General features: G+C 38.7%; 1 protein-coding gene and 1 non-coding gene across 2 annotated transcripts in view; one reads left to right on the forward strand and one right to left on the reverse strand.

Annotated features, from left to right (window-relative positions):
- The window catches only part of EYS (eyes shut homolog), a 1,652,140-nt gene that overhangs the window by 1,610,893 nt on the left and 14,327 nt on the right, over window positions 1-26,920 (forward strand). The window contains 2 exon segments of the mRNA XM_032864581.1: window positions 358-529; window positions 19,786-19,958. Of these exon segments, the coding sequence (XP_032720472.1) occupies window positions 358-529; window positions 19,786-19,958 (345 nt within the window).
- Window positions 10,044-10,116, reverse strand: TRNAK-CUU. The gene has a single exon. It is a non-coding gene; the product is annotated as a tRNA-Lys (tRNA).

Genomic DNA, 26,920 nt, shown 5'->3' on the forward strand with positions numbered 1-26,920 from the left:
GACTCTTAGTTTTAGCTCAGGTCATGATCTCAGGGTCTTGGGATCAAGCCCCACCTCAGGCTGCCCGCTCTAGGTGGAGTCCGCTTGAGATTCTTTCCCTCTGCCCCACCCCTGCTCACTCTCTCTCTCAAATAAATAAATAAATCTTAAAAAAAAAATTGTCTTTTCTACAGTGTTGATACTGTATATAATTTTTTTTATTTTTCTCTCTGCGTCTCTGTGTTTTTACATTTTTATGGTCTTAAAAATTGACATGTATTACTTTATCATGAAACAAATGCTTCTTTAAAAATTCTCTTCTTGTTTTGTCTGTTTCTTCCAGTGTTTTAATATGAAGTATTTTTGCCTTTCTCCCAGGTTGCATTTTTACTGTGCAAGTTCGCACTGACAAGGGCCGTTTCAGAGGCCTGGGAGACCCTGAGGGCCACCCGACTGCCGGGCGCAGCGTTGACCAGTGCGATGCTTCTCCCTGCAGTTTAATGAAATGTGCCAACGGTGGGACATGCATAGAGGGTAGATCTGCTGCTTAGTAAGTATGACATTATTAAGTAAGAAACTAGTAGGTCATTTGCGTGCTAAGCAGCACTCCACTCATACACACTAGAAACCCACACTGACGGGCACATTCAAAATGTTTTGATGTGGACTTCCTAGGTGACTGGGCGACGGATAAAAGCACCTGGGAAGGGTCCTTGCAACATTGATGCCATCTTCTCAATTCTTTTAAACAATGGAAATGAGCCACTACATCTCATTCCAGACACCATGGAAAAGAATCTTAAATTCATAGCATTGAGAGTGTTAGCAGAAATGTTCATCAAGGCTTTGTGATTGTCCTCAAGAATGAGACAGAAGCAGTTTCTAGGCAGGAAAAAGCCACGGTAAAGACAATCCTGTCGACATCCCCTTACAGCATGGATATATTGGAGTATCAGTAGGAGACAGTTTTGGAAAATCTAAACACATTCTGAAGGGACTGGTTTTAATAAATAGCCATAAAAAAGGAAAGAATTAATTTAGAAGATATTGCAGAGAAATATTCATGGGATATTATGACCTACCAATTATGATTGTGGGAGGAAGGTCAGTGGGGAATCAAATCTAAGTTAATCCAAAACAAGAATGAAAATTCTTGGTGTTCTGGAATGTCCAAGTCATCTAATGTGCTGATCAGTAAATTAAAAATATTAGCTGAATTTTATGGAAACTTGCAAATAAAAAATGTGTAATGTGCTCAAGGCCATGGAGGTACTTAGGACAAAACCTGAGGCTTGGGATGCCACCGTCATAAAGAAATATATGTTTGAATTAGCTTAACCATTATGGTTTTATTGTTACTTCTTTACAATCTTTAATGAAATCTTTAGGTTTGCTTTACAACTTATGCGTTCTAATTTGCTATTTAATTAAGCTTAATTATTCAAAAAAACAAATTTACCTCACTTTATCTAAGAAATGTGGTCATTCTTCAGGTCATCCATGAGGTGTTTTTGTCATCTTTTAATGTGATAATAAGTAAACTGATAGTAATAAAGAATGGAAGTTACAGTAAGAAAGTAGAGGAAATTGAAGGACCACGTAAGAAATTCACTCCAACTCGTCATTATTCCATATGGAATAAAGGGCCTGTTTCCATTTAAAAGCCACAGGTGTTTATCTTGGAAAATATAGTGTCAAGTGTAGATAGACACTTAAAAACTATTTACAGATCATCTTGAGTAATATAGAAAATTTTCTTGATTTGTGGTAACAAAAGTAATACCATACAATTGCACAGCAGCATTTTTGCATACATTATTTCTGTTGCTCCTAATCACACCTTCCTAAATTAGTCGCAGCAAATATCCTAGTCCCAATTTAATGGATGGGAAAGTAAGCCTCAGAGATTGCGAGTAAATCAAGAGGATAAACCAGCACTTTAAAAGTAGTACAGCACGCCCCAAAATCAAATGTTCTAGCTCCAGGATGAAAGCTCTCTCCAGAACCTAAATAACAAGAAATAAATTTTAAAGCAGCTAATGATATAGGTAAGGCAACAAAAGTGTTAAATATCTCTTTAGCTGCAGGATGTAATCTGTTCATTTATTCTTAATTTTTTTTAATGAAGTTGACTTCAATTGACTTTTCATATTTTCTCCAAATTGGAAGTAACTTGCCTTATAACACAAACCCTGGGGGTTTCATGAATTCCTGTGTGGGTGGAAAGCTGTTTCTCACGGTCTAAATTGAGAGCCTTGACTTGAATAACTAATAGACTTGATTAATCATGTACAGTGGGAACGACACCTCTGACAAGTTTCTTTACAGGATTCTAAATCTTTCTTATCAAAATTGGGACCCAAAATGTTTGGGATCTTCTTACTAAAATAACAATAAGGGGCGCCTGGGTGGCTCATGGGTTAAGCCTCTGCCTTCGGCTCAGGTCACGGTCCGGGATCGAGCCCCACATCAAGCCCCACATCGAGCCCCACATCGAGCCCCACATCGGGCTCCCTGCTCAGCGGGAAGCCTGCTTCCTCCTCTCTCTCTGCCTGCCTCTCTGCATACTTGTTGTGATCTCTGTCTGTCAAATAAATAAATAAAATATTTTAAGTAAATAAATAAGTAAAATAACAACAAAATAGTCACCGTATTGACTACACGTGAAGCACTACTGTACAGACAGAAGTAGCTCTTGTGACTATTGCATATAATGACTTATTTAAAGTACAGCTTCCTGAATTTAAAAGGGGCAAATTTTATGGTGTGTAAATTATGCCTCACTAAAGCTGTTTAAAAATATTAAGGTTCCCACTCACAGATATTCAGCTCTACTAGTAGCAGGAGTTTACAGAGAATTTACTCCTTTCAGTAAGTTTTGTAATTCTGCTCCAATCTTAATAATAGGAATCCCTTTTTAAAAAAGATGTTTTCTTTGTAATGTACTTTTCAGTGGTGTTTAAGAAGTTTTCCTCTATCCCAGACTTTTACCTTTACATGGCTCCACACTTTTGTCTTTTACCTAAATGAAACTGATACTAAGTTGAATTTCTAGGTCACAGCATAGACAGATCAAAGCTAAAGTTTGGTCTTTTTCTGAAAAATAACTAACACACACAATAAAATATTTTTTAATGCTCAAAAGGCAAGTCCCAAAAGCATAAATTTCATGGTGTTTCATGCAAACTCTCAAAATTGCTCAGAGTATCTTACCAATGCATAGCTGGATGGTATACATTAAAAAAAACAAAAAACAAAACTCAGAATGATCTCTTTGGTTATCTGCCTCACAGCTGGGAGTAGGAGACATTATGGATACATAAGGGACAGTCTTGTGCCAAGTAAGATAGGGGGTCGGGCTTGATAAGGTGAGGACTCTGGACTCGGTAAACCCTGCAGGCCCTGCTTTCCTGCTCCAAGTATGTCAGCATACACAGATCCAGCTGTGTCCTAATGCAGTTTCTCAAATGAGGGTATAATAAGGCAGAGTTCATGCAAGGCCTTCATGCTCCCGGGATGAGCTCTGATGCAACAGAGAACCAGTAAGCTATTTCGGTTGTTAGTCAGCAGCCAGGGCTAAAAGAAGAGATCTGTTTAGTTGTAACTTATCCATATATGTACATGGGTTTTGTGCAACAGGTTTTTAAGCAGATTTTACTTCATTCAATTTGCATTTTGCTTGACCTTTGTTAAAAACAAGACAACAGGCCCCAAATGGAGTTGCTTATGCTCAGCCCTACAGCGCCAAACTGATACTTAACTTAATTAGAGTTTAGGCTGTCCCAGAAGTGGAGTCTGAAACCGGTCAGTCGGGAATCGCCTGATCAGCACGACTTAGATAATCTGCCTGATAGACCCCTGCCATCCTCTAAAGGAATAAGATCTTGCCATAACCAGTCTGCTTTTTTGCCAGTGTAACTTCCTTGTTTCCCACTCCCTTCTAGCGGTAAAAGTCTTTCATTTGCTACAGCTCCTCAGAGCTCCTTTCTCTCTGCTAGATTGGAGGCTACCCGGTTCAAGTCAATCTTTGCTTAAATAAACTCAAAATGTTTAATATGTCTCAGTTTCTTTTAACACCTTATGGTCAAATTCTGACAATGACTGAGGGGGTGATATGAGGCTTGTTCCTTTAAGAAAAGCACAGGGTAGGGGCACCTGAGTTAAGTGTCTGTCTTCAGCTCAGGTCATGATTTCAGGGTCCTGGGATCCAGCCCCGAGCCTAGCCCTGCATCAAGCCCAGCCCCGCATCGCAATGGGCTCTCTGCTCATCAGGGAGTCTGCTTTCCCCTCTCTCTCTACCTGCCTCTCTGCCTACTTGTGATCTCTCTCTCTGTCAAATAAATAAATAAATAAAATTTAAAAAAAAAAAAAGAAAGAAAGAAAAGCACAGAGTAGGAAAACCGAAACTACAAAAACCAAGCTAAATGTAAAAGTGAGCTGCACAGACAGTAAGTAGGATAGGAGTTCAGAGAGAATGTGGCCGTAAGTTGTGAAAGGCACCCGAGACTTAAACTAAGTTCATAAACGAGGCTTATTCACAACATAAATCTATCCGTGAGTGCAGAATCTCACTGACGCTGGGTTTCCTGATTATTTTTTGGCTCACAGATGTCCAAGAATCAGGTGAAATCTAAAAATCCTTTCCTCTGAAAAATAAACACGCTGAAGACACAAAAATTTGCATAAAATTTTGGAGGTTTCCAAACTATAGTGCCCAATCGTAGACTCTCTGGGGTCCCCCAAACTCTCCAAATTAAGAATTCTTTGTCCATTTTTGTCTTCTGCTTTCACCCAGAAGTGTTTCGTCCAGTCTCCTAGTGCTCCTCTGTGGGATGGTGACGTTTGCCAACTAGTACCCTGCTCCCAAACCCCCCTCCCTCTGAATCTTGCTAAAAATTCCCCTCCTGCCTCTTTCCTGCTCATAATGCTCCTTAGTCTTTCCTTTCTTCTGTTGTTCAAGGTGTGACAGGGCCTGCTGTCATCCTATCTGCTCCTGCTGTGCTTTTCTCCCTGCTTCAATATTCCCAAGAATTGTATCGCTCTGTCCAGCCCCTCAAGAAATACCCCATCTCCAAGCAGCCAGCGGGTGTAGCCAGCTGGGTAACTCACTACCTCCCATTTGGTTTTCTTCCTTCCCCTCACTTCGCTCTCTCTCACTCTTGCTTGCCAGGCAGAGTACCCCTTCATTTCCGTGGAACTGCTTTTAGACTCTGTTTTCTAGGGGTTCCAAGTTAAGGCTAAGATTAAGAGCTAAAAAACTTGTCTAATCTTGCGGTGAGGCTATAGAGAAACAGACACTGGCGCTACCAGAGCAAACTCTCTTCGTTTAAACACAAGATGTGCGTCACTACGTATCTGATAAGTAAAGCTAGAGAACATTTACACCACAGAGGACATGGCTATGAAAATCTTTATATGTTGCTATGTTGCTGTGGAGTGATCCTCAGGATATAGAAAGTGAAAAAAGTAGGGTAAAGAAGCATGCAAGAAGAGGGAATGATAGATATAGATAAATAGATATAAATACATACACATAGACACGTGTATTTATGTATACATACACATATGGTCATGTTTTTCTAAGGATTAAAAAAAAACAGGCAGAATACAGGAAAAAAATTATAAATGGCCACCTGTAGAATGAGAAAGAAAATAAGGAAGTAACAGGGATGAAAGGTGGACTTGTTTTTTGTTTTTTGTTTTTTTATTGTGTTCCATGATTCATTGTTTCATGTAACACCCAGTGCTCCAGGCAATCCGTGCCCTCCTTAATAACCCATCACCAAGGCTCACCCAAACCCCCCCAAAAAACTGGACTTTTAATCACCCAGAAAATAGAAAAGGAGTAATTCTTAAGTACTGAAAGAAAATAAGGAAATAAATGAATCTAACTGTATTTCAAATTGTTGGCATAACCTAAGAGATAAGATTTAGTTCAATTGATTATAAATTGACTGTACAGTGGGTTATATCATAAGGACAAAAAGAACCATACAGATATTTTATTTCGCATCCTACAGTCTTCATGTTAGTGGTCGCATTGGTATTATTTTGAAACTACAGATAAAGATAAAAATAGCTATTTAGTAAGATAGCTTGATGGATGGATGGATGAATGGATGGCTATAACCCAAGGGAGTAACTAGAAATAACATATGAATTCATGACCTGATTTTCTCCTTCCAAAGTACGTATTTCCTAGCTATATCTACTAAAGAAATCTAGGAACAACAGTAATTCAGTAAGAATGAAAACTCTAATACCAAAATTATTTCCAAATAGCATTTTCCACAAAATAATAAACCAGGACTTCTAAAAAAAATAAGAATAAATAAAACAGGACTTCTCGTATAACTGGACATTCGACTCTAGGGTAGGAAATATATGATACTATCCTGGATGTCTTTTGTGCCTGAAAGCAGGAGAGTTGTCAAAGACTACTAGGGCGATTTTAAAAGAAGACAGAAGCCAACCTAAAGAGACTCCCACTGGCCAAAGATGTGACCATTTCAGAATTCCAGAGAATAATGTCTGTAATGGATTTAAACATGCCAGTATATAAAATACATGTAGTTGTAATGTACTCCATACACACATTCCACCAAGGGATTAAAAAAAAAAAAAAACTTGTCACCTATGAAGTTGTTAGTGTACCATTCATTATTCTGAAATTCGACTAAAGTGAAAGATGGATAGGTTCAACCTTCTTTTCCTAGAAAGAGTATAGTAGCCAGCCTCCAAGTGGCCCTCCAAAGAGACACATCCTTCTGCAGTCCTTTCTCACACAGAATAGGGCTGAGCTGTATAAATCATAAGATATTCTGTAAATGACAACTTTTGACTTCAAAGCTAGGTAAAAAGTCATTGGCACTTATTCCTTCCTTAAATTGTGAGATTTAAGAATTAAATGATTCTATCCACTGAACAGTTTAATAATGGTCGGACTCTATTTTTTATAGACCCTCGGGCAGTTGTATAGGGAATGAATTTGCAGGTGGCAAGCCTGAAAGCAGAGGAATCTATTATGGTCTGTATTAACAATAAATGGTTATTATGGCCTTGAACCATTAAGGTCTGGAATACTTTATTATGCAGCAATAGGTAACTAATACAAAATAAAAGTAACTATCCAGATGATTGATGAGAAGTAATTCTTATTAGAACTAAAATATAATTTAGGAGCACCTGGGTGGCTCAGTTGGTTAAGCGTCCACTTTCAGTTCAGTTCATGATCCCAGGGTCCTGCTCAGCAGGGAGCCTGCTTCTCCCTCTCCCTCTGCCTGCAGCTCCCCCTGCCTGTGTTCTCTGTCAAGAAAATAAGTAAAATCTTGGGGGGGAGAAAAAGGAACTGAACTAATTTAAGTGCATATTATTCTATAAATAATAGAATTTGAAATATCACCATTTTATAACCATCAGGGAAAATAATGGCTGCTTGGATCATTAATGAAAGGTTGACAGAAAACTGTATAATGGTTGGATCAAGCGAAGACCACTTGAACCAACTGGCCCATCGAAATTGAATGTAGAACAAACATTATGCGCCTCCTGATGCGATGTCATTACCTACACAGTACCACCTCTAACGCAGTAAAAAACCTGAAAGTGAATCTGATCAAGCCTCTGTATCTACAAGACTCTGAAAAATCAGGGCAATAGATGAAAACTAGTCAAGCAATATTATAAGGATCTAACCAACCAAATCTAGAATATGGTAAATTCTACTGGGCACACAACACAAAAAGCATATGGATGGAAAGAAATGCAGAGGGAGAATTTTTATCTAAGTAAGAAGCCTTAGGAAGATGCTTCTACTATGCACAAGGATCTGGAGAACTTGTTTGGGTCCTTATGAAATGTTAAAACAAAAAAAAAGATTTTTTTGAGATGATCGTAATTAACTGAACACAAGAATTAGACGATCATGGGGCGCCTGGGTGGCTCAGTGGGTTAAAGCCTCTGCCTTCGGCTCAGGTCATGATCTCAGGGTCCTGGGATCGAGCCCCACATCAGGCTCTCTGCTCAGCAGGGAGCCTGCTTCCTCCTTTCTCTCTCTGGCTGCCTCTCTGCCTACTTGTGATCTCTGTCTGTAAAATAAATAAATAAAATCTTAAAAAAAAATTAGATCATGAGGAATTAACGTTATTTTTCTTGGGTATGATACTAATATTTGGTTGTGGAGGTTTTTTTAAGTTTATTATCTGTTAATGATATATGCTGAAGTATTTCCAGATAATTGGATTTGCTTCAAAATATTTTGTCCAAAAAAGAAAAAGGAGTAGACAGAGAAGCAAATGAAACTAAAGAGCTAAAAACTGATGATTTGAAACTTGTTAAAGAGGTTGATTAATACTATGCTTTTATACTTTTACATATATTTGAATTAAAAAACAACAGTACATATAATATACATCTTGTCTAATTTGTAAAATTCATAAAGTATAAAATAAAGTATAACATGATTCTACCAGTTATAGATAACTACTTTTAAAATGTGGGGCTCTTTTATTCCAGTCTTTCCCCACCTTGAGTTCTTAGCTGCCAAAACTCTGCAAATCCATTATTTGATGCCACCTATGGAAAATGCGTTTGAAGGATGTAAGTTCCAAAAGGAGTTCATACTTTCTCTTCCTTTATTAAAGCAGGGAGAAAATAACAGTGGGAACTATGAATTCAGTGTAGATTTTAGCAAGCCTCCCTATTACTGTGGTTTAAGGGGAATATCTTTTTCTCCTGCTTTTTGTGTAGCTCAGATGTCAGTTGCTTTCTCCCAGACCCTTGAGAGCTACATCTATCCGCTGTGAAGGTCCAAAGATCTTTCCAAGGTTAATGCAGACTCCAGGAGGGTTAGGTATACTCTCAAAACCTTGTCTGGTTCCAAATCTCCCATCCACCCATACAGACTCTACTCCATACAGTGTGTGCCTGAAAGTGACAACTTATTTGATTTCTATTAAATTAACAAAACCGTTCACACTTTAAGACAGATCCAACAGTTTATATCGGTGCAGCAGGCGGCGATGTGTGCAGCTGTAGAAGGGAACCGTTTATTTCCTGGCCACCTAAACAACTTTCAGCTTGTGTTTTGGTCATCCCACCCCTGCAGAAAAAATACATGGCCGATCCACTCCACTTATCTTTGTCTTCTCGTCTTTGCTTCATTTTGCTCCAACTGATTCTGGGTTAGAATGACCCAAATTTCCCTTCTGGCTCTTTGCAGAGCAATTTAGCTATTTTCTTTTTGTAGTCCAGGCTCAAGCTCACATTACCTCTGCTAGGGCCCACCATTTACTCCAAGAAGCTCGTGTAAATGGTTTCCTGAAGACAATTCCGTCACTAAGAGAAACTGAGTCCAGCTGTTGACGTAAAACAATGTTTCGGCCCCTACCCTTGGAGGACAGAACCGTGAGGACTGGGGCCCACAGACCACTGCCAGTACTTTTATTAGTAGGTAAAGAGTAGTTTCTTCTCCCCCTTCTACACTCTGTGAGGTGTCACCAAAGAGTTTGCTGAGTGCTATCACCAGCAAGGAAGGGAGGGCCAAGGGGAACTCAGCAGGTGCAGCGATCATGGCAACCCTTCCTCGCGGGCATGTTCAGCCTCGGCATCACGTTCCACCACACAGGGAGGTTCACTTGTTATATGCTTGTCGGCACATTTTTCAAAGGCTCGAATCCAGTATCACACTTACCTTATCGTCCCAGCTTACTTCTAAAATGGAAATAAATCATTAAGAAAAGCACACCAACACGAATGAAGCCATTCAGTACAACAGGAGATTGATGTATATTTCTCTTTTCCCTCAAATAGCAGAGCAATAAGTTGTATATGCTGACGTGGAACCCTTTAAGCTGTGTGGCTATCTGTTGCTAAACAACATGCATTACTTCCATTATTCATGTGAGTTTATTATTTCATTTTAAGTACTGTATCTGATATTGCGTATGCACAGAAAACCCACAAATTGGTTAACCGTAACTTTCTTGTAGATCCCGCTCAAGGTAAATTTTCTCCAAGAACTTTTTCTTTTTCTTTTTAAAGATTTTATTTTTAAGTCATCTCTACACCCAACATGAGGCTCGAACTCACAACCCTGAGATCAAGAGTCACATGCTCTACCAACTGAGCCAGCCAGGCGCCCCCCCTCCAAGAGCTTTTTCTTTCTACTCACATCTGACAATGACAATTGAAATAATTTTCCCTCATTACCCTCAACATATATAAAAGAATCTCTCTTATGCAAAGCAATAAGAATCTATGCGGTAAACTGAAAAAGGAGGTTAGGAAGGGGTTACAATTCTCTATGTCTCTGTGTTTTAACTACATACAGAAAATTAGTAATTGGATTTACCTCAGAGGGTTAATATGGGTATTAAATGAGTTACTAGCTACAAAGTACTTCACATGGTGCCTGGCACTAAAATGAGGCCCTAATAAACTGTGAATTGTATATTTTACATATATCATATATATTTCACATGAATAATTTGTTGTAAATAAATTATCATGAAACCCTTCGGAAGCAAAACCATGTTTTCTGCTTCTTATTCACCCTGGTAACAACGGGGAGTGTGTACCATATTTCTGTGTTGGTGAATATTTAGTAAGCAAGTGAATGATGTTTAAGCGATATTCAAACACAGAATATTAAATCTTCCATCATCTCATTTTCAGTTAACTTTTATATTATCAGTGTTCATCCTAAACTTCAGAAGTCTTAGATTTGCCTAATTACAGGAAAATTAAATTCTTCATGTTGAATATCTATTGTAACAAGAAAAAATTAATCCATAGATGTTTCTGAGCTATAAAATTGTCAATAACACCCAGTTTATCTGCAATTTAAAAATTTAAATCAGTTTCATTCTAAATACACAGATGTAAAATAATTAACTATATTAATAAAATCTCTAAGACTCAACTCTCGATTGCCATCATTAGCAGCTGTTATTCATATCCCTAAAGTGCTAACCCTTTGTTCTGTGTTATCATCTCTCCATGTTTAGAGGCAGAAGAACCCACAAACTGTTCTTTATGTATTAAAAATTGATAATAGCTAATATTTTCAGAACGGACTTGAGAGAACAGTTCTGTGTATAATATCAATGATTCCTCAGGATCGTTTGACTGTTCTTAGCTTATGATGCTTCAGCCATTTGTCTGCTGTTCTACTTAATCACAAATCTGTCTTAGGTCCTTGCTTCTCATCAAGGTGAAGAGCCATGTCACTAGATACTTAAAGGAAAAAAGCCCTTTTATCACCAGCTATCACCTCCAACTCAATGTAGCTAAAAGAAGATTTTTATATGTTTCCATTAAACTGTATTCTCCAGATGTCCCTATTCCCAATAATGGTACCATATTCTTTCAGTCATTTAATTTTGAAGCCCAAAGATTTCCATAGATCAAGAGACACAGAACAGCGGTTAAATGCGGGGACTCCCTCAGCCACAAATCGCCACGCAATTTGCTTAACTTCTCTGTTCCTCAGGTTCCTCTTCTGCAAAATGAGGATGATAATAGTGTCCTCCTAATAGGATCATAAGGAGGATTAAATGAATTAATACATCTAAAGTGCTAAGCAGAATGCCTGACCCATGCACGGTGAGCCTCGGTAAATGTTTGCCATTACTACAGTCTTTCATTTTTCCAACCAACATTTACCAGATGCTTGTCACATCTGCATGTCCACCTCTCCATCCTCAAAGCCATTTCCCTGTCCAGCCTCTGCCTCTGTCCATTGGCTTGTTCCCCAGCCATGACTCATTCATTTACTTGTTCATTTATTCCCCAGATATTCAATGAAAAATTACTCTATGCCAGGAACTGGTTTAGCCCCTGGGACTATGAAAGAGAGTCAAACAGACCTGATCTCTGCCCCCATTCAGTTAATGATCTAGCGCAGGGGTCAGCAAACCGTGGCCTATGGGCCAAATCAGATCCATCACCTGGTTTCGTAGATAAAGTTTTATTGGGATACAGCCACGTCCATGCACTTGTGGATTGTCTGTGGCTGCTTTCAACGGTTGGCAGAGTTGTTGCAACAGGGTCTGTATGGCCACAAAGCAAACTGTATACTTCCAAAGTTTGCCAACCCCGATTCTAATGACAAAAACAATCTATGGCCATGCCAGTCTGAATGCACCCCAACTCATCTAATGGTAAAAATACAGTAAGATCTGGGGCACCTGGGTGGCTCCAGCGGTCAGGTGTCTGACTCTTAATTTCCACGCAGTTCATTATCTAAGGATTGAGAAACCTAGCCCTATGTCAGGCTCCACGCTCAGCAGGGAGTCTGCTTGGGATTCTCTGTCTCCCCCTCCCCTTGTGCTCTAAGTGAATAAATAAAATCTTAAAAAAAAAAAAAAAATAGTAAGATCCCCCTAAGGTTAAACTTACATCACTAGAGAGTTTATTGTTACACCATGGGGTCATCCTATACGTACCAAATTAATATTTTTAAATATGCCTCATCAGTCATGTGATTCCCCATGTCTGTCACTTAGAAGCTGAACTACCTTGGGGCACCTGGCTGGCTCCGTCAATAGAGCATGTGGCTCTTGATCTTGGAGTTGTGAGTTCAAGCCCCACATTGGACATAGAGATTACTTAAAAATTTGAAAAAAAAAAAAATTTTTTTTTTTTTAAGCTGAAATATTGGGCACCTGGGTGGCTTAGTGGGTTAAGCCTCTGCCTTCGGCTCAGGTCATGATCTCAGGGTTCTGGGATCGAGTCCCGCATCGGGCTCTCTGCTCAGCAGGGAGCCTGCTTCCCGCTCTCTCTCTCTCTCTCTCTCTCTGCCTGCCTCTCTGCCTACTTGTGAACTCTGTCAAATAAATAAATAAATTCTTTAAAAAAAAAAAAAAAAAGCTGAACTATCTCAGCCTGTTAGCCAAAGCCCTTGAACTCAAAGCTCCTTTTCCAGCCTAATCTCTATTGCCCTTCCCTCTGGAGGCACTCATTCATGTAGGCAAATTTCACTTCAGAAGTCTGCCCTGAATTCACTAAAATTGCTTAGATGTCCTTCCCAAGGGCTCCCACAGTATTCATCTTAGCACTTGTTACATTGTATTTAAATCGTCTGTTTACGGAGTGCCTGGGTGATGCATTCAGTTAAACATGCTTTGGCTCAGGTCATGATCCCAGGATCCTGGGATCAAGTCCTGAACCAGGCTCCTCGCTTGGCAGGGAGTCTGCTTCTCCCTCTGCTGCTGTAGCTCCCCCTGCTTGTGCTTTCTTGCTCTCTTTCTGTCAAATAAATAAATAAATAAAATATTTAAATTATCTACTAATTAATCTAATCCTCTCGGAAAGTGCAAGTCCATGAGGCCAAGGATGGGGCCCATAAGAGTTATGGAATGTTCAGTGCTAAGGTCAGTGGCAGACACTTAGCTTGCAGAAAATAAAATAAATAAAATAGTACCAAATATTATTTAAGTGAATAAATATATACCTCTCTTTGGTTTTTTGGTTTTTTTTTTTTCTGTTTTTTCCACTCTATGGACACACCACCTCACACACACACCTCTCCAAACCTATTTTTCCTCAAGGTAAGTAGTAAATATGTGAAAGGAAGAAATGTCAATGAATTAACTTCAAGACTTAGAAAAATACTGTCATCCAAAGTGGAAAATAAAGAATAAAGATTTGAGACTTTTTATTATTTACCTTTCACAGAGTATAAAGAAGCCAGGGAAGGAACAAAAAGAAAAATGTTATCTTACATAAAATCATTATCATGAAAATATCTCTTGAGAGGTGCCTGGGTGGCTCAGTCATTAAGTAGCTGCCTTTGGCTTAGGTCATTATTCCAGGATGGAGCCTGGGATGGAGCCCCCACATCGGGCTCCCTGCTCAGCAGAGACCCTGCTTCTTCCTCTCCTGCTCCCCCTGCTTGTGTTCCCTCTCTCACTGTGTCTCTCTCTGTTAAATAAATAAATAAAATCTTAAAAAAAGAAAAAAAAAATCTCTTAAAATATAATGTAAGAGGGGCGCCTGGGTGGTTCAGTCAGTTAAGTGTCTGCCTTCAGCTCAGGTCATTATCCCACCAGGGTCCTAGGATTGAGCCCCGCATTAGGCTCTGTGCTCAGCAGACAGCCTGCTTCTCCCTCTCCCTCTCTCTGCTGCTCTACCTACATGTGCTCTCTCTGTCTCTCTCTCTCTCTCTGTGTCAAATAAGTAAATAAAATCTTTAAAATATATATATGTGTATATATACATATAACATATAAATAATGTAAGGAAGTGGTATATTGGATTTAAATATAATTTTTTAAATCTTCAAACATAGAGCTAATTGCTTCAGACCTAAAAATTCTGAGAAGAACCAAAGAGCATTTATTTTATTTAAGATTTATTTTTCAAATAAGTTTATGACATTTGCATTATATATGCTTAGTGTGATTTAAGGTTTATTTGATATAAAAATAAATATTTTACCATTGTCATGTCTGTCTATAAAGCAACGAGATTTTGTTCTTAGCTTTTTTCCAAGTTGATAAAAAAATGACCCACTAGATGGCGCAATCATCATAAAAAGTAATGATATTTTGTTTTTATATAAAAATTCTTATACCTTTATTTCTTTTATGAAATTGGTAGGATAGTCTATTTTTGGTTTGAGTTTTTATTTTAGAATTTATTAAATAGGAACTCTGTCAATTTGAACAGGAGGAAAAAAAGCAGATTTTTTTTTGTTAAATAACATTTACAGGAAAACAACCAAAAAGGCATATAGCGCCTATCATGTCTTCCCTATGTCTGAAAGCAGTTGGAAAGGCATCTTGTGCTAGCCCCGGAAGACTCTACACGCACTTTACATTCCTGAATTCTAAATTCCATTGTACAAAATGCCACTTGAAACGTGTCAAAACCATCCAACCAAAGCAGTTTTTTCAAATCTGAAGGTCTATAGGTACATTTAGAAGGTTGCACACAGTAGGATGCCTGTGCTGACCTAGTTCCCCGTGGGAAGACAGCAACGCACCCCGACGTGAGGCATCCCTGCACAGGCCACCCAGCGCAGGGGCCTTCCCTGGGAAGGCCGGAAGAGAGGACTGTGAGCCAGAAGACCATCTATTTTTGTAGAAAATGTCCTTACATATTTCATGACCTTTGTGCTCTTCAAACAGTAACTCAAATCAGTATGTAATTTTGTAGCAGATTAAATCTGTATTTTGTTTCTCTCCATTCTGGAGAACCTTATGCAACTTTTCAAATATTTTTTTGCACAAATGTTAACTTAGATACAATAATCAGATAATTTTTTTTTCAATCAGGACTGAGCTAATCACTCTATTTAATGAAATGGCAATATCCTCAGAAACTGTCGTTTGCTTTTTTTACTACTCTGTGTATGTGCCTAGGTCTCTGAGTTCCGAAGAGCTGAGAATTGTTGTTTTGAATACCCCCCAGCACCAACGTCACAGAGCATTGATGAACATGTGGCGGTAATGTTAATTTTTTTCCCGGAGTTGTTCCCCCTGCTGGTTTTTGGATCTGACAGCACTTCTCTGTGCCACTCAATGGGTTCCTCGGCATATGGAGCCCATGGTGCTTTATTCCCGTATATCTCTGCCGAGGCCAGAGCTCACTCCTTATACATCTTCTGCCTGTCCTTTATGACCTATGACAATGCTGTGCTGTGCACACAGTAAATACTGAAAAAAATTTAAGTTGATAAAATGAATTTTGGTGAAGCATAAATGTGATTAGACTGCCAAATAATATAGGAAAATATAGGAGTTTGAAATGAATATGTTCTTGGTAAATATGTATAGGCAGACACGAAGTCATTTTATCTTAAGAAATAATTATTGGGGGCGCCTGGGTGACTCGGTTGTTAAGCATCTGCCTTTGACTCAGGTCATGATCCCAGGATCCTGGGATCAAGCCCCGCATCGTGCTCCCTGCTTGGCGGGAAGCCTGCTTCTCCCTCTCCCACTCCCCCTGCTTGTATTCCCTCTCTTGCTGTCTCTTTGTCAAATAAATAAATAAGATCTTTAAAAGAAAGAAAGAAAGAAAGAAAGAAAGAAAGAAAGAAAGAAAGAAAGAAAGAAAGAAAGAAAGAAAGGAAGAAAGAGAAAGAAAGAAAGAAAGAAAGAAAGAAAGAAAGAAAGAAAGAAAATAATCGGATTAATAAAAAAGAAGTCCATAAAATATTTCATATTTTTTAGTATATACACATCTATTATTTCAGGAGCATTCTCATTCATTGACGATGGGAATGTAAATTGGTACAATTATTATGAGGGCAGGTTGGAATATGTGTTCAAAGCCTAGAAGTCATGATGATATTTAAATTTATCCAAAGGAAATGATCAAGATGTGCACAAAGATTTAATTATAAGAGTTATTTGTAGACAGTAAAAAATTAAAAACATAATATCTCACAAGTGACTATAAGAATAAAGTATATTTTATGAACTCATGAAATAACATTCAACCACTCAATGTGAGGTTGTAGAGAAGTTAATGAATATGGAATAAGGAGTTCTGTTTGTGGAACTATAGGGTATTACACATCTTGAATGACCCTTACAAATGAAAATGTTGAAATCCAAATAAAATGTGAAGTATATACATTCAGAACACTGTTACCTGAAGGGAAAACAATACATCTATAGATTCCAAATGAAATGAAAGCCAGACTCTAGAAAGTAAGCATCAAAGTCGGCTTTTGCCTTGAGTTCCTGCTAAAAGGTGAAGCATGTCTGAACTTACCTTTGAGGGCTGCACAGTTTATAGTGGATATGCTTTAGAGGCTAAGGATGCCTGAGGTAGGGGATCTAATAGCAAACTCCTCACAGGCCTGGGACTCCTACAAGCCACACGGTCAATGTAAGAACAAAAGAAAAATGAGCCTTGTTTTAGACAAGGAAAATTTGCCTGTCTTGAACTTGGGATTAGTTTGAAGGGAAAGATGTACAAGAGCAAAGAGCTAAGAATAATCAAGACAATCCTGAACAGAAAAACAAGAGAGCAGAGCTTGCCTTTCTAATTATCAAGACTTATTAGAAAAGCAGGAGAAATTAAGACAATGTGATATTGGTGCAAGGTTAGACAGATGGACTGAAGGGGGGGCGCCTGGGTGGCTCAGTGGGTTAGAGCCTCTGCCTTCAGCTCAGGTCGTGATCTCAGGGTCCTGGGATGGAGCCCCACATCGGGATCTCTGCTCAGCGGGGAGCCTGCTTCCTCCTCTCTCTCTGACTGCCTCTCTGCCTACTTGTGATCTCTGTCTGTCAAGTAAATTTTTAAAAAATTTTTAAAAAAGCAGATGGACTGAAGGAACAGGATGGAGAGGCGCAGGACAGGGCACACATGGACAGAGCTCATGCGTGGAAAAGGATGAACTCGTCAGAGAAGAAAACTAAAACTATTGGTCATCCATGTGAAAAACTGTAATTGGATCTCTAACCCCACCTCAAACACAAAAAATAATTTCCAATGTATTAAGACTTAAATGTAAAAGATAAAAATAGTAGTTTGAGGAGACAACATAAAATAATAATTTTCTGACCTCAAAGTAGGGAAAGCTTTCTTAAATAAGTCATTAAAAAATGCAAGCCATAAAAGAAAACATTAAAATTTCAACTACACAAAAGATAGGAACTTCTGTTCATCAGGTTATGCGGTATTGACAACGAATGCAGCGGCTACGTGCATCAGCATGGGTGATCCCAAATACGTAATCCTGAAGGAAAGGCAGTAATATCATTACATTTATATAATGTTTTAAGAAAAGGAAAACTGAAAACCCTGTTTTCTTCTAGGAGTTTTACAGTTTCAGGTCTTACATTTAATTCTTTAATCCGGTTTGAGTTAATTTTTTTAAGTGGTTAAAATAGGAGTCTAGTTTCATTCTTTAACATGTAAATATCCAATTTACCAGCGCTTTTAATGTTAAAATTTGCTTAGAGGAAGTAGTGGAAAGATACTTGCCAAGTGCTCAAAAAATGTCAGCCTTCCTGTGATCAGAAGTTACAAGTGATTTTGATTTTCTCCTTTGGGTTTAATCCCAATTTTATGAAGGTCTTACCTGTTGTTTCTATAAAATCATAAAGGTTGTTAAATATGTTTGTAGAAAGAGTGTTCATCGTCCTTACTTTCCCCTCCATGTGGCATATAATGGGCCACATGTTGATACTGACATATATTGTCATGTCCTGGGTGATCCACTAGTGTAGACTGCATGAGCTGCCTTTAATCCTCAGAGACTGTGAGGATTCTTCCAGCCTAAAGAAAAAAGAAAACGGAAGATATTTCTGTTTTCTACCTGTCTTATCTTGACTTGCTCATTTTGGGAATTATACTGTAAGTGATTTTTCAACAATTCCAGCAGCGCTGTTAATGTCATCTGTGTTTACAGCTTGCCATTAATTAAAAGCCATTGTAATGAGCTGAGGACAAGTCAGTTTGACCCCAGGTTCATGGATCTATTCATAAAGTAAATTTACTTTTGTTTCTCGCTGTCATTTTAAACCTGCTTAGGAGTCATCCTTTTCTTGGAGCTGAACTAAAACATGGGAGATCCATTGAATTTTCTGCTCCAGCTTAGCTAATAGACACTTTAATTTGCAAATACACTCTCCATTCAGTCATTCAAAGGGTTCACTTCAAAATAGTAACAACACGTCACTGTCCGTGACTGTTGGCTTAAAGTCAGCCAGGGCTTACCACATGAACAAAAGGTCTCCAAAAGAGGTGTGATCTGCTACTGCTGTCTTTTCCCAGTATGGTGGTTTCTGACTCGGTGCCACACACCACCTCCTGGAATGGACTTCCTTGACTTGCACCATTGTCTAATGGTTTAGTGTTCCCCTAGGCCTGGCAGGGATGAAAAGTAACCCTTTTCTCTCATGTGCCCCTGGTATGTAAGGTTTCCAGATTTTTTTGGCGGTGGGGGAAATACAGGACACCCAGATAAATTTGAATTCCAGACAGACCACAGATAATTTTTAGTATATCTCAAATGTTGCTTATCTGAAATTCAAACATTGCATGGGACATACTGAAAAATTATTCATTGTCTATCTGACATTCAAACTTAATTAAATTCCTTACATTTTATCTGGCATCTCTACATTTAGTGGGCCGGTCCATCACTCTCCTGTGTGGCTCCCCCCAATATCACTCTCTAAATCCAGACACAGTCTGTTTTCAAAACAGGATGTCCTCTTTATCTCTCAGATTCTGCTCTGGCCATTTACTAACTGCCTCTAACTGCTGCTGAGGTTTCTTCAGCTACCAAGATACCCTCTGGGCAAGATCCCTTTTGTATGTCTGCAAGCTGATCCTAACTCAGAGGGCCACAACCCGTTCCTGGGATTCACTGCTATTTGCCTCATCTCTGGAGGGGCAGTTTTCCTTCTCCAGCCCCAGGAGCTGGATCTATGTGTTCACCAAGGTGAGGGAACATATATCAAGCTGAATTTCTTTCTGTAGGCTCAAGTTTAGGAGGCAGAGACTTTGTTAACAGCCTCTCCCCTGGTGTTGATGTCAGGCAGGGAGAGGGTCTTACTATGCTGTTTTGTCCAAAGAAATTATTCTCTAAAGTCTCCTTCAACTTCCATGTGCTGAACTTTTTAAAAATCTTTTTTTTATCTGGAGTCCAGTAATCCTATAATCAGTTATTGGCTCTTTCTTTTGACAGTTTGGCTCTTAGTAGTTTGAATCACAATTTGCTTTGATGTACAGAATCTTTTCTATCTTGGAACCTTGGTCAAAACTGCCAACTTAACATCAGCAAGTTTATACCCATCTCTGTTCAAGTGTTCAAGCCATGTGACCTTCTTTCTCAACCTACAGCTGTGATTGTCCCCCTGGGTGGAAAGGAGAATTCTGCACAGAGACCATTTCCACCTGTGACCCTGAACATGACCCTCCACACAACTGTAGCAAAGGGGCAACTTGTGTTTCACTGCCCCATGGATACACCTGTTACTGTCCTCTGGGAACCACTGGAATCTACTGTGACCAAGGTAAGGCAGAATTTCAACTCTTGATTGTTCACAAATTAAGTCACTTTCCTTCTGGAAAAGTAAAATGAAAAATATATAATAATCCTCAATTGCATAAGAACTGGATTTCCTCCACATTACAAGCACACTGCAGGGTGAGAGGGAGTGGGTGGAAGAGTGTTGTTCCAGCCATCATAAATACAGATGAACCAAAGTCATTTCTCTGCTGTGCTCCTTGTAGCCTAATAGAATAAACTCATCTTCATAGACCACCACTCAGCTAACACCCGCAGGAGAAGGAATGTGGTTCTCTACTGCCTATCATCCCCAAACTGCAAGCGAGAATTCATGCTACATTTATGCTTTAATCCCCTACTATAACTTCCCTGACCACCTTCCCCTATCCCTGCCCTTATAGGCAAGATTGATAGAGTGTTAATAAAACACTGCCATCTTCACACCGTTTCTCAATCACACCACAAGCCACCGCTAAAGCTCTAAGAACCCTCGGGCAAGAGAAGCCCTAAGGTGAACAGTGATCACAAACACAAGGTCTAAATGGGGACATTGTCAAATGAGTCTATGGACAAAATCAGGAAAGCGTATGCTGTTGAATGTCTCAAGTTCTGCATCTTCCAAAAATCAATACTTCATATTTCATTTTGTCGTATTTAGTGTAGTTCTAAATATCACGGTAAATTTTGTGTAAAAGAAGACCTCTGTAACACCATGCTCAGGGTCCTAAAAATTCAGTTGTGTAACAGACACAGTTGTGTTACGCTAAGGCTAATGGGCTGGCCTGAGTGAACCTGCCCAGCCAGTCAAGCATCTAGTGGCACAATCCGAGTGGGTCCTGCTCCTACTTCAGTTTGCTGCCACCTGCTGGCTGCTGTCCTTTCCAGTTTAAGTATGGGTCAGGATGATTCTGGGTCTTGGGACTGGCTGGGACTTCAGGTCAGTGTGTCAGGGAGTCCAAGAAACTCATAGTTAAGGAATCTCAAGAGATTTAGCCAGAAAATAAGGCGTCATGGAGTTTTATCTGCTATCTCCTGGCTTCCTGAGACTGGATGATCTACTATTTACTCTCTCCCACCTCAGCCACCACCTGGAAGATAAAGCTTTAGCCTCTACTTCTGCTACACAGGAACAGAGGCTGGTGTAGAAGGAGTAGAGGAGCCAATCACCAACTGGGTTAGATACACCTTAACGTAATTTGCAGGGATTATTGTTATATCATATTCATACGTGTGGTAAGAACAAACTTAATGTCTCTCAGATCACTTTATCAAATACACTAATGCAAACATTTCCTTTATTCTATATCTTTGAGACTCTATGTATGCTTAATTCTCCTCCAAAAGTCAAAAGTGTTGATAAATGAAAGACATTGGAGTTTTAAAGGACTAGTGATTTAGTGACATTGTTTTAAAATGTTAGTGATGGGGCGCCTGGGTGGCTCAGTGGGTTAAAGCCTCTGCCTTCGGCTCAGGTCATGATCTCAGAGTCCTGGGATCGAGCCCCACATCGGGCTCTCTACTCAGCAGGGAGCCTGCTTCCTCCTCTCTCTCTGCCTGCCTCTCTGCCTACTTGTAATCTCTGTCTGTCAAATAAATAAATAAAATCTTTTTAAAAAAATAAAATGCTAGTGATTTAGACATTTAGACGTTGTTTTAAAATACTAGTGATTTAGACATTGGAGTTTTAAAATACTAGTGATTTAGTGACAGAAATTTTAATCATGTCATAAGGTGTGACTAAGAAATAATGAGATGGAACTTTGTGCCTGGCTTATTAAGGAAATCAGTCTTTTTCATAATGACTTTAGAGACAGATCTCGATCTTAAAAAAATGGCAGTTCTTAGTTCCTGGAATGTGCCACACTCCATCCTGGAATGGGGATTTTTCCTCATACTCTTTCCTCTGCCTATAATGTCCTCATCTTCCCCTCTGCACTCAGCTAACACTTATTAATCCTTCAGGTTTTAACTCAGACCATGCTTCTTTAGGGAAGCCTTCCTGGGTTCTCTGACAGAGAGATGAGGGCTGTCACTGTGCCTGTTTTTGTTTATTGTTGTTGAATCTCTATCACCCACCATATTGTGCAGAGCAAAAAAAAAATCTGGTGTATACATTTCAAGTTACTGGTTCTAAAATAATAAAAACTGATTGTAATAGTTTTCAAGAAATAGTTCTTGACGGTAGTGAACGATGAAGTACTCAAAATTTTACTAAGATAGTGTACCTCCCCAAAGTATAGCTATTAGAAACTGAAAGAAATAATAGGATAATCTGACATAAGAGCTAGTTACTGTAACAACAGGGCAAGCTAGATTTTTGAAGCTTAAAAGCTCAAATGATGAAAACCTGGGGGACTAACCCAGAGTTTGTCTGGATTTGTGTTTGTGTGTATATAAATAAATGATACTGGTATGTATATAAATAGATTAGGGAGAGGGCAAATAGAGATGATAGATAGGTAGGTAGATAGAAAATGATAGATAAATAGTGACAGCAATAAGATTATTTCATAGAGAGTCTAAAAAGTATGAAAAAAGCTGCCAGAAAACTTGTGTCATCCTCACAGAATTCTGAACAGTAAGTTAACTAACAATATATCCTGCTATACTATAATAGGAGTTTGGTTCATTTAAAAAAATAAGTCATAAATAATCTTATCACAGATACTATCGTTTCGATGGGATAAATTATTACGTGGGGAAGAGACTATAGGTTTTAGATTCCCAATTGAAAGTTATTTTCTATAATAATTTTTATACTGAAGTTGATTTTAAGGATTGTTAACCATGTTTGTGGTGAAGTAGAAATAATGAAGAGTTTGATCCTAAATGACAGAAACTTTAAGTCTAATTTTAAGACTGTTTTTTTAAATCTCCAGTGATCCATTGACTTTGCAATTTTTCAACATAGTAGTTCATAGTTCCATAGAACTAAAAGTCAATTTAAGAAACAAAATAGAGAGCAGATAGCACCCAGGCCTCTGAAACCAGAACACAGTGCACCCCTGTGTCTTGCCAATGGTTACATTTTTCTTATTCCCAAACAGCTTGTTCCCAGTTGCATCATAAGCAGTACTGTCAATGATGCCTCATAATTTCTACTCAGTTATGGGCACCTACAATGCAGAAGAACTGCCTGGGGTTCAGTTCACCTTTATTGTACTTATAAACTGGTATAAAAATTATCAATGAATTCATTACCAGCATCCTTAAACTCACAAATGCCTAACTAATAAGTCCTCTTTTCCCTTCTTCTTTCTTACTTCCTCATTCCAAGAAACCTTAAGTCTTAGACGGAAGATTAATTTAACAGTACATGGAACCCCTGACTTAACAGCTTTCACACTTACCTAGTTTAATGACCATCTTTATTGTAAAGAAGCCCCACCCCCAATAAGAATCAAAACTGATGTTTATAATCTCTGAATGACAAGAACAAGATGCAATTGATTGGCAAACCTGATGACGCTAGAGAGGGTAGGGATGGTGAAAGCGTGTCACTTGCCTCAAAATACAGTCAAGTACTGGTAACCTTTGTTCTTTTCTTCTTCCCTTGGAGTACTGCTTATAATAGGGAGTATTCACTAATGTATTAAGATTCTTTAGTGGTTCCAGACCAAGTGCTGGGAATAAGAAGACAGACATGAGAAGACAGACAGCTGCCCTGCCTCCAGAGGAGGAGGCAAGCAAACACCATATCCACCAATCAGTCAGGAAAAATACAGATTGAGCTAATGCTAGAAAGAAAATAAAGAGGAAGAGGAAATAAAAACTCACTGGAAGAGTACATTTTAGTTGAGATGGTCAGGAAAGGACTCTGTAAGTAGGGACATTTGAGCTGACATCTAGTGAGAATTAGCCATGTGCGAAGGCATGTGGGACAAGTACTCTAGGCAGAGGCTAAACCTGGAAACAGGAAAATGATATTACATAATTGGAGGGAGAGAAAGGCAGCCAGTATTCTCAGAATGGGAGATGGTATTATAAGATGAATTTGGAAAGGCAAGCAGAAGGCAGATCATATAGTCTTGGAAAACCTGGTAAAGAATTTTAATTTCATGCTCACAAAACAAGAAGCCTGTGAAGACTATAAGCAGGAATCTAAGAAGCAGAAAACTTGCATTCTGATGCTTCTGCTAACCAGCAATTTCCTTTCTGCTGTGTCCTTTAACTCTCTGAGCCACTATTTCATTACCTGTAAAGCAGCAATAGTAAGTGTGTCACCTGTTTTCTATCTGTGCCCCCCTTTCAGTTCTATTGTCACCCCTCCCCCACAGCCCTGTACTCTCAAGGCCCTCTCAGAGGATTGCAGCAGTGGGCTCCCCCTCAGTCTGCCTCTAGTTGAGTTTAGCCAAGGAAGTCACCAACAGAGGATCAGAAGACAGGAGAGCAAGACAGAGTATTTATTTCCCTAGATTCCTTGCCACTAGGTCACCAAAATTTACCTTTACCCTAGGACACAGTTTCTGTTGGGAGATCCTCACCTACCCCAACTTTAGGCTAAGGAGTGGAAACAGCTCCCCGTTGAGGGGCTGTGTCCTGTAGTTTCCCTAAATCCTGCCCACATCTTTGTAAATGGTCTTTTCATTCCCTTACCTTCAAACTACCCTATATGAGCATACCATCTGTTCATTGCCAGAACCCTTACTGATAGAAGTATTATTTTTCCCATCTTAAAAAAGTCATAGAAGGTAATGTATATAAAAATTCTTTACTAAGTACAAAGTACTATAAAATATAAAGTATTATTTTCTCCTCTTGTTCTCAAGATCCCAAACTCAGACCAACACTCTAAAGAAAAAATACAGCTGTATTATGAACTAAATATACATCTTGGTATAGGGAGGTCCAGGAGTGTAGAACCATAGGGTATTACAAATCATCTCCTAGTCCAACAGTATCAGTTTATACATGAGGAGACTAATGCTCAGAGAAATTAAATAATGTGCCAGAAGCCTCAGAATCAAGTCTCTGGACTCTCAATCCAATTATTAGTAGTTGCTTAATAATTTTAAAAAATATAAACACAGTCGACCATCAATAAGTTACTAACATTTCTATTTCTAGATCTTAGCAGACCCTTTTAATAGCCATTCCACAACTAAATATAGCATAGGAACTAACGATGTAGAGGTAACATATTTATCAACAACCATCATACTCTAATTATCTAGGGACACCTAATAAAAGGGCAGCATAATCATTAAAATTCAAATAACTTCAAAACTAAACTTGGTAATTAAATGAGTCATCCAAGGCTAGGATTGAAAAGAACTTTAAAAATCACATAATCCCAATTCTTCTACTTTGAAAGAGGTCAAAATGAAAACTCTGGGTCAGTGGGACTGAGAATTTAAGTCTTCATATTGCCAATCCAGGGAGTTTCCCAAGACACTGTATTGTTTATAGTTCATAATCAAAATATGAAAACTACCAGTCACATGAAATAAGTGGAAACCCGTGCAGCCTGTGACATGCAGAACCAGTTAATAAAATGCCCTTGTTCCAGTCTTAAGTATTTTTAAAGTGCATGTATGTATCTGAGGGAGAGGGCGGCTAGGGGAAATTTTCTATCCCAGCGTTACAATGTAAGTGGTGAAATTTGAATTTGTCTATCCCTTACTTTTTAAGATGTCTGACTGATGGGGAAAAAAATGATCTTTCAAGTCCCTTAAAACATTTACCTGTAGCTGACAGAAAGAAAAATCCCTTTAAGGACAAGAGGAGAATTCCTAATTGGAATAGTTTTTCTTCTCACTGTGGCCTCACCCCAAACTCCTTAGGAATTCCACAGAGGTATGGTACTGTGTGAGGAAGATATCAATAGACCACTTGAATTGGATGGCTTTCAGGGTCACAGCCACCAAAAATGACTCAAATATCTGAGCCTAGTTCCAGAAGTGCAGGAATCCACAATTTCACAGTTCTGGCCCAGGAACCAGTTTGGATGTGTGTTTTTTAAACATCCAAAGGCCCTAAACCAGCTTTAAAAATTAAACTGAAGCTAAAGAAGGGTGGTCAGCAAGCAATGGCATCTGGGTTTGATAGTTCACAGGACTATTGATCTTAACCTAAAAAGAAATCACAGGTTAGGGTAAATATTTTGCTATCTAGTTTAGTCACTAAAATATTCTATTGCTAGCAGAACTCTGGTTTACAGTTATTTTGCGAGACAGACAATATGCCCAGTTTCTTTTCTCATACGCTCAAAGCTTATTCATTTGTTTTTTTTCTGTGGTAGCTGTATTTCCTGCTAGAATCTATGGCTTACAACTACACGTATAACCTTTACTGAATCATAAATCTCTCCTCTTGGTTTATTTTTCCCACATTATTGGTAAATTGTTTTTTTCTTGGAATATTTTTATACCACTAAATTTTAGTTATTGCATATTGTTGACATTTAGCCAAATAAGATTCTATAATACGTGTGTTTTTAACTTTTTAGCTGGGAAAATATTAAAAATGTTTCCATTTTTCTTATATTCTTTCCATACCTAGTGCGATTTTTGTCCATTCATTTCTCATTCCCTAAGGTATAGAAACCCACTCAGGTGCTGGCATTTTGAATGAAACAGGCAAATGTTCAAGTGACAGTCTTGATGCCAAGGGTACTTTATTTAGGTCCACCTAGCTCAAGGCTTCCTTGAAATTAATTCAGGCTAATGGAGGAATTCTGTCCTTCAAACCTTCCTGACTCATGGGGTGCTTTCCTACCAAATCTTTTGTTTTCCTGGTAGTAAAGGGTCCATAGCACTTGCAGATGGCAATCTCAGAAATGTTTGCCTTATTTTCAGATGTTCCTTTCTGGTGCATTTAGCCATGTGAGAATAGAGGATATACTTCACAAGCTTTCTTCATAGAAAAAAAAAAAAAAAAACATGAATTTTAGTCTTTATTACCCCTTTATTACCCCTACCTTCAATCCCATCTTGATAATTAGTAAGGATGTGGTTACGTGTATAC

The sequence above is a fragment of the Lontra canadensis genome, unplaced genomic scaffold (genome assembly GCF_010015895.1).
Source record: "Lontra canadensis isolate GAN:19392208 unplaced genomic scaffold, GSC_riverotter_1.0 scaffold27, whole genome shotgun sequence".
In the NCBI taxonomy this organism is placed as follows: domain Eukaryota; kingdom Metazoa; phylum Chordata; class Mammalia; order Carnivora; family Mustelidae; genus Lontra; species Lontra canadensis.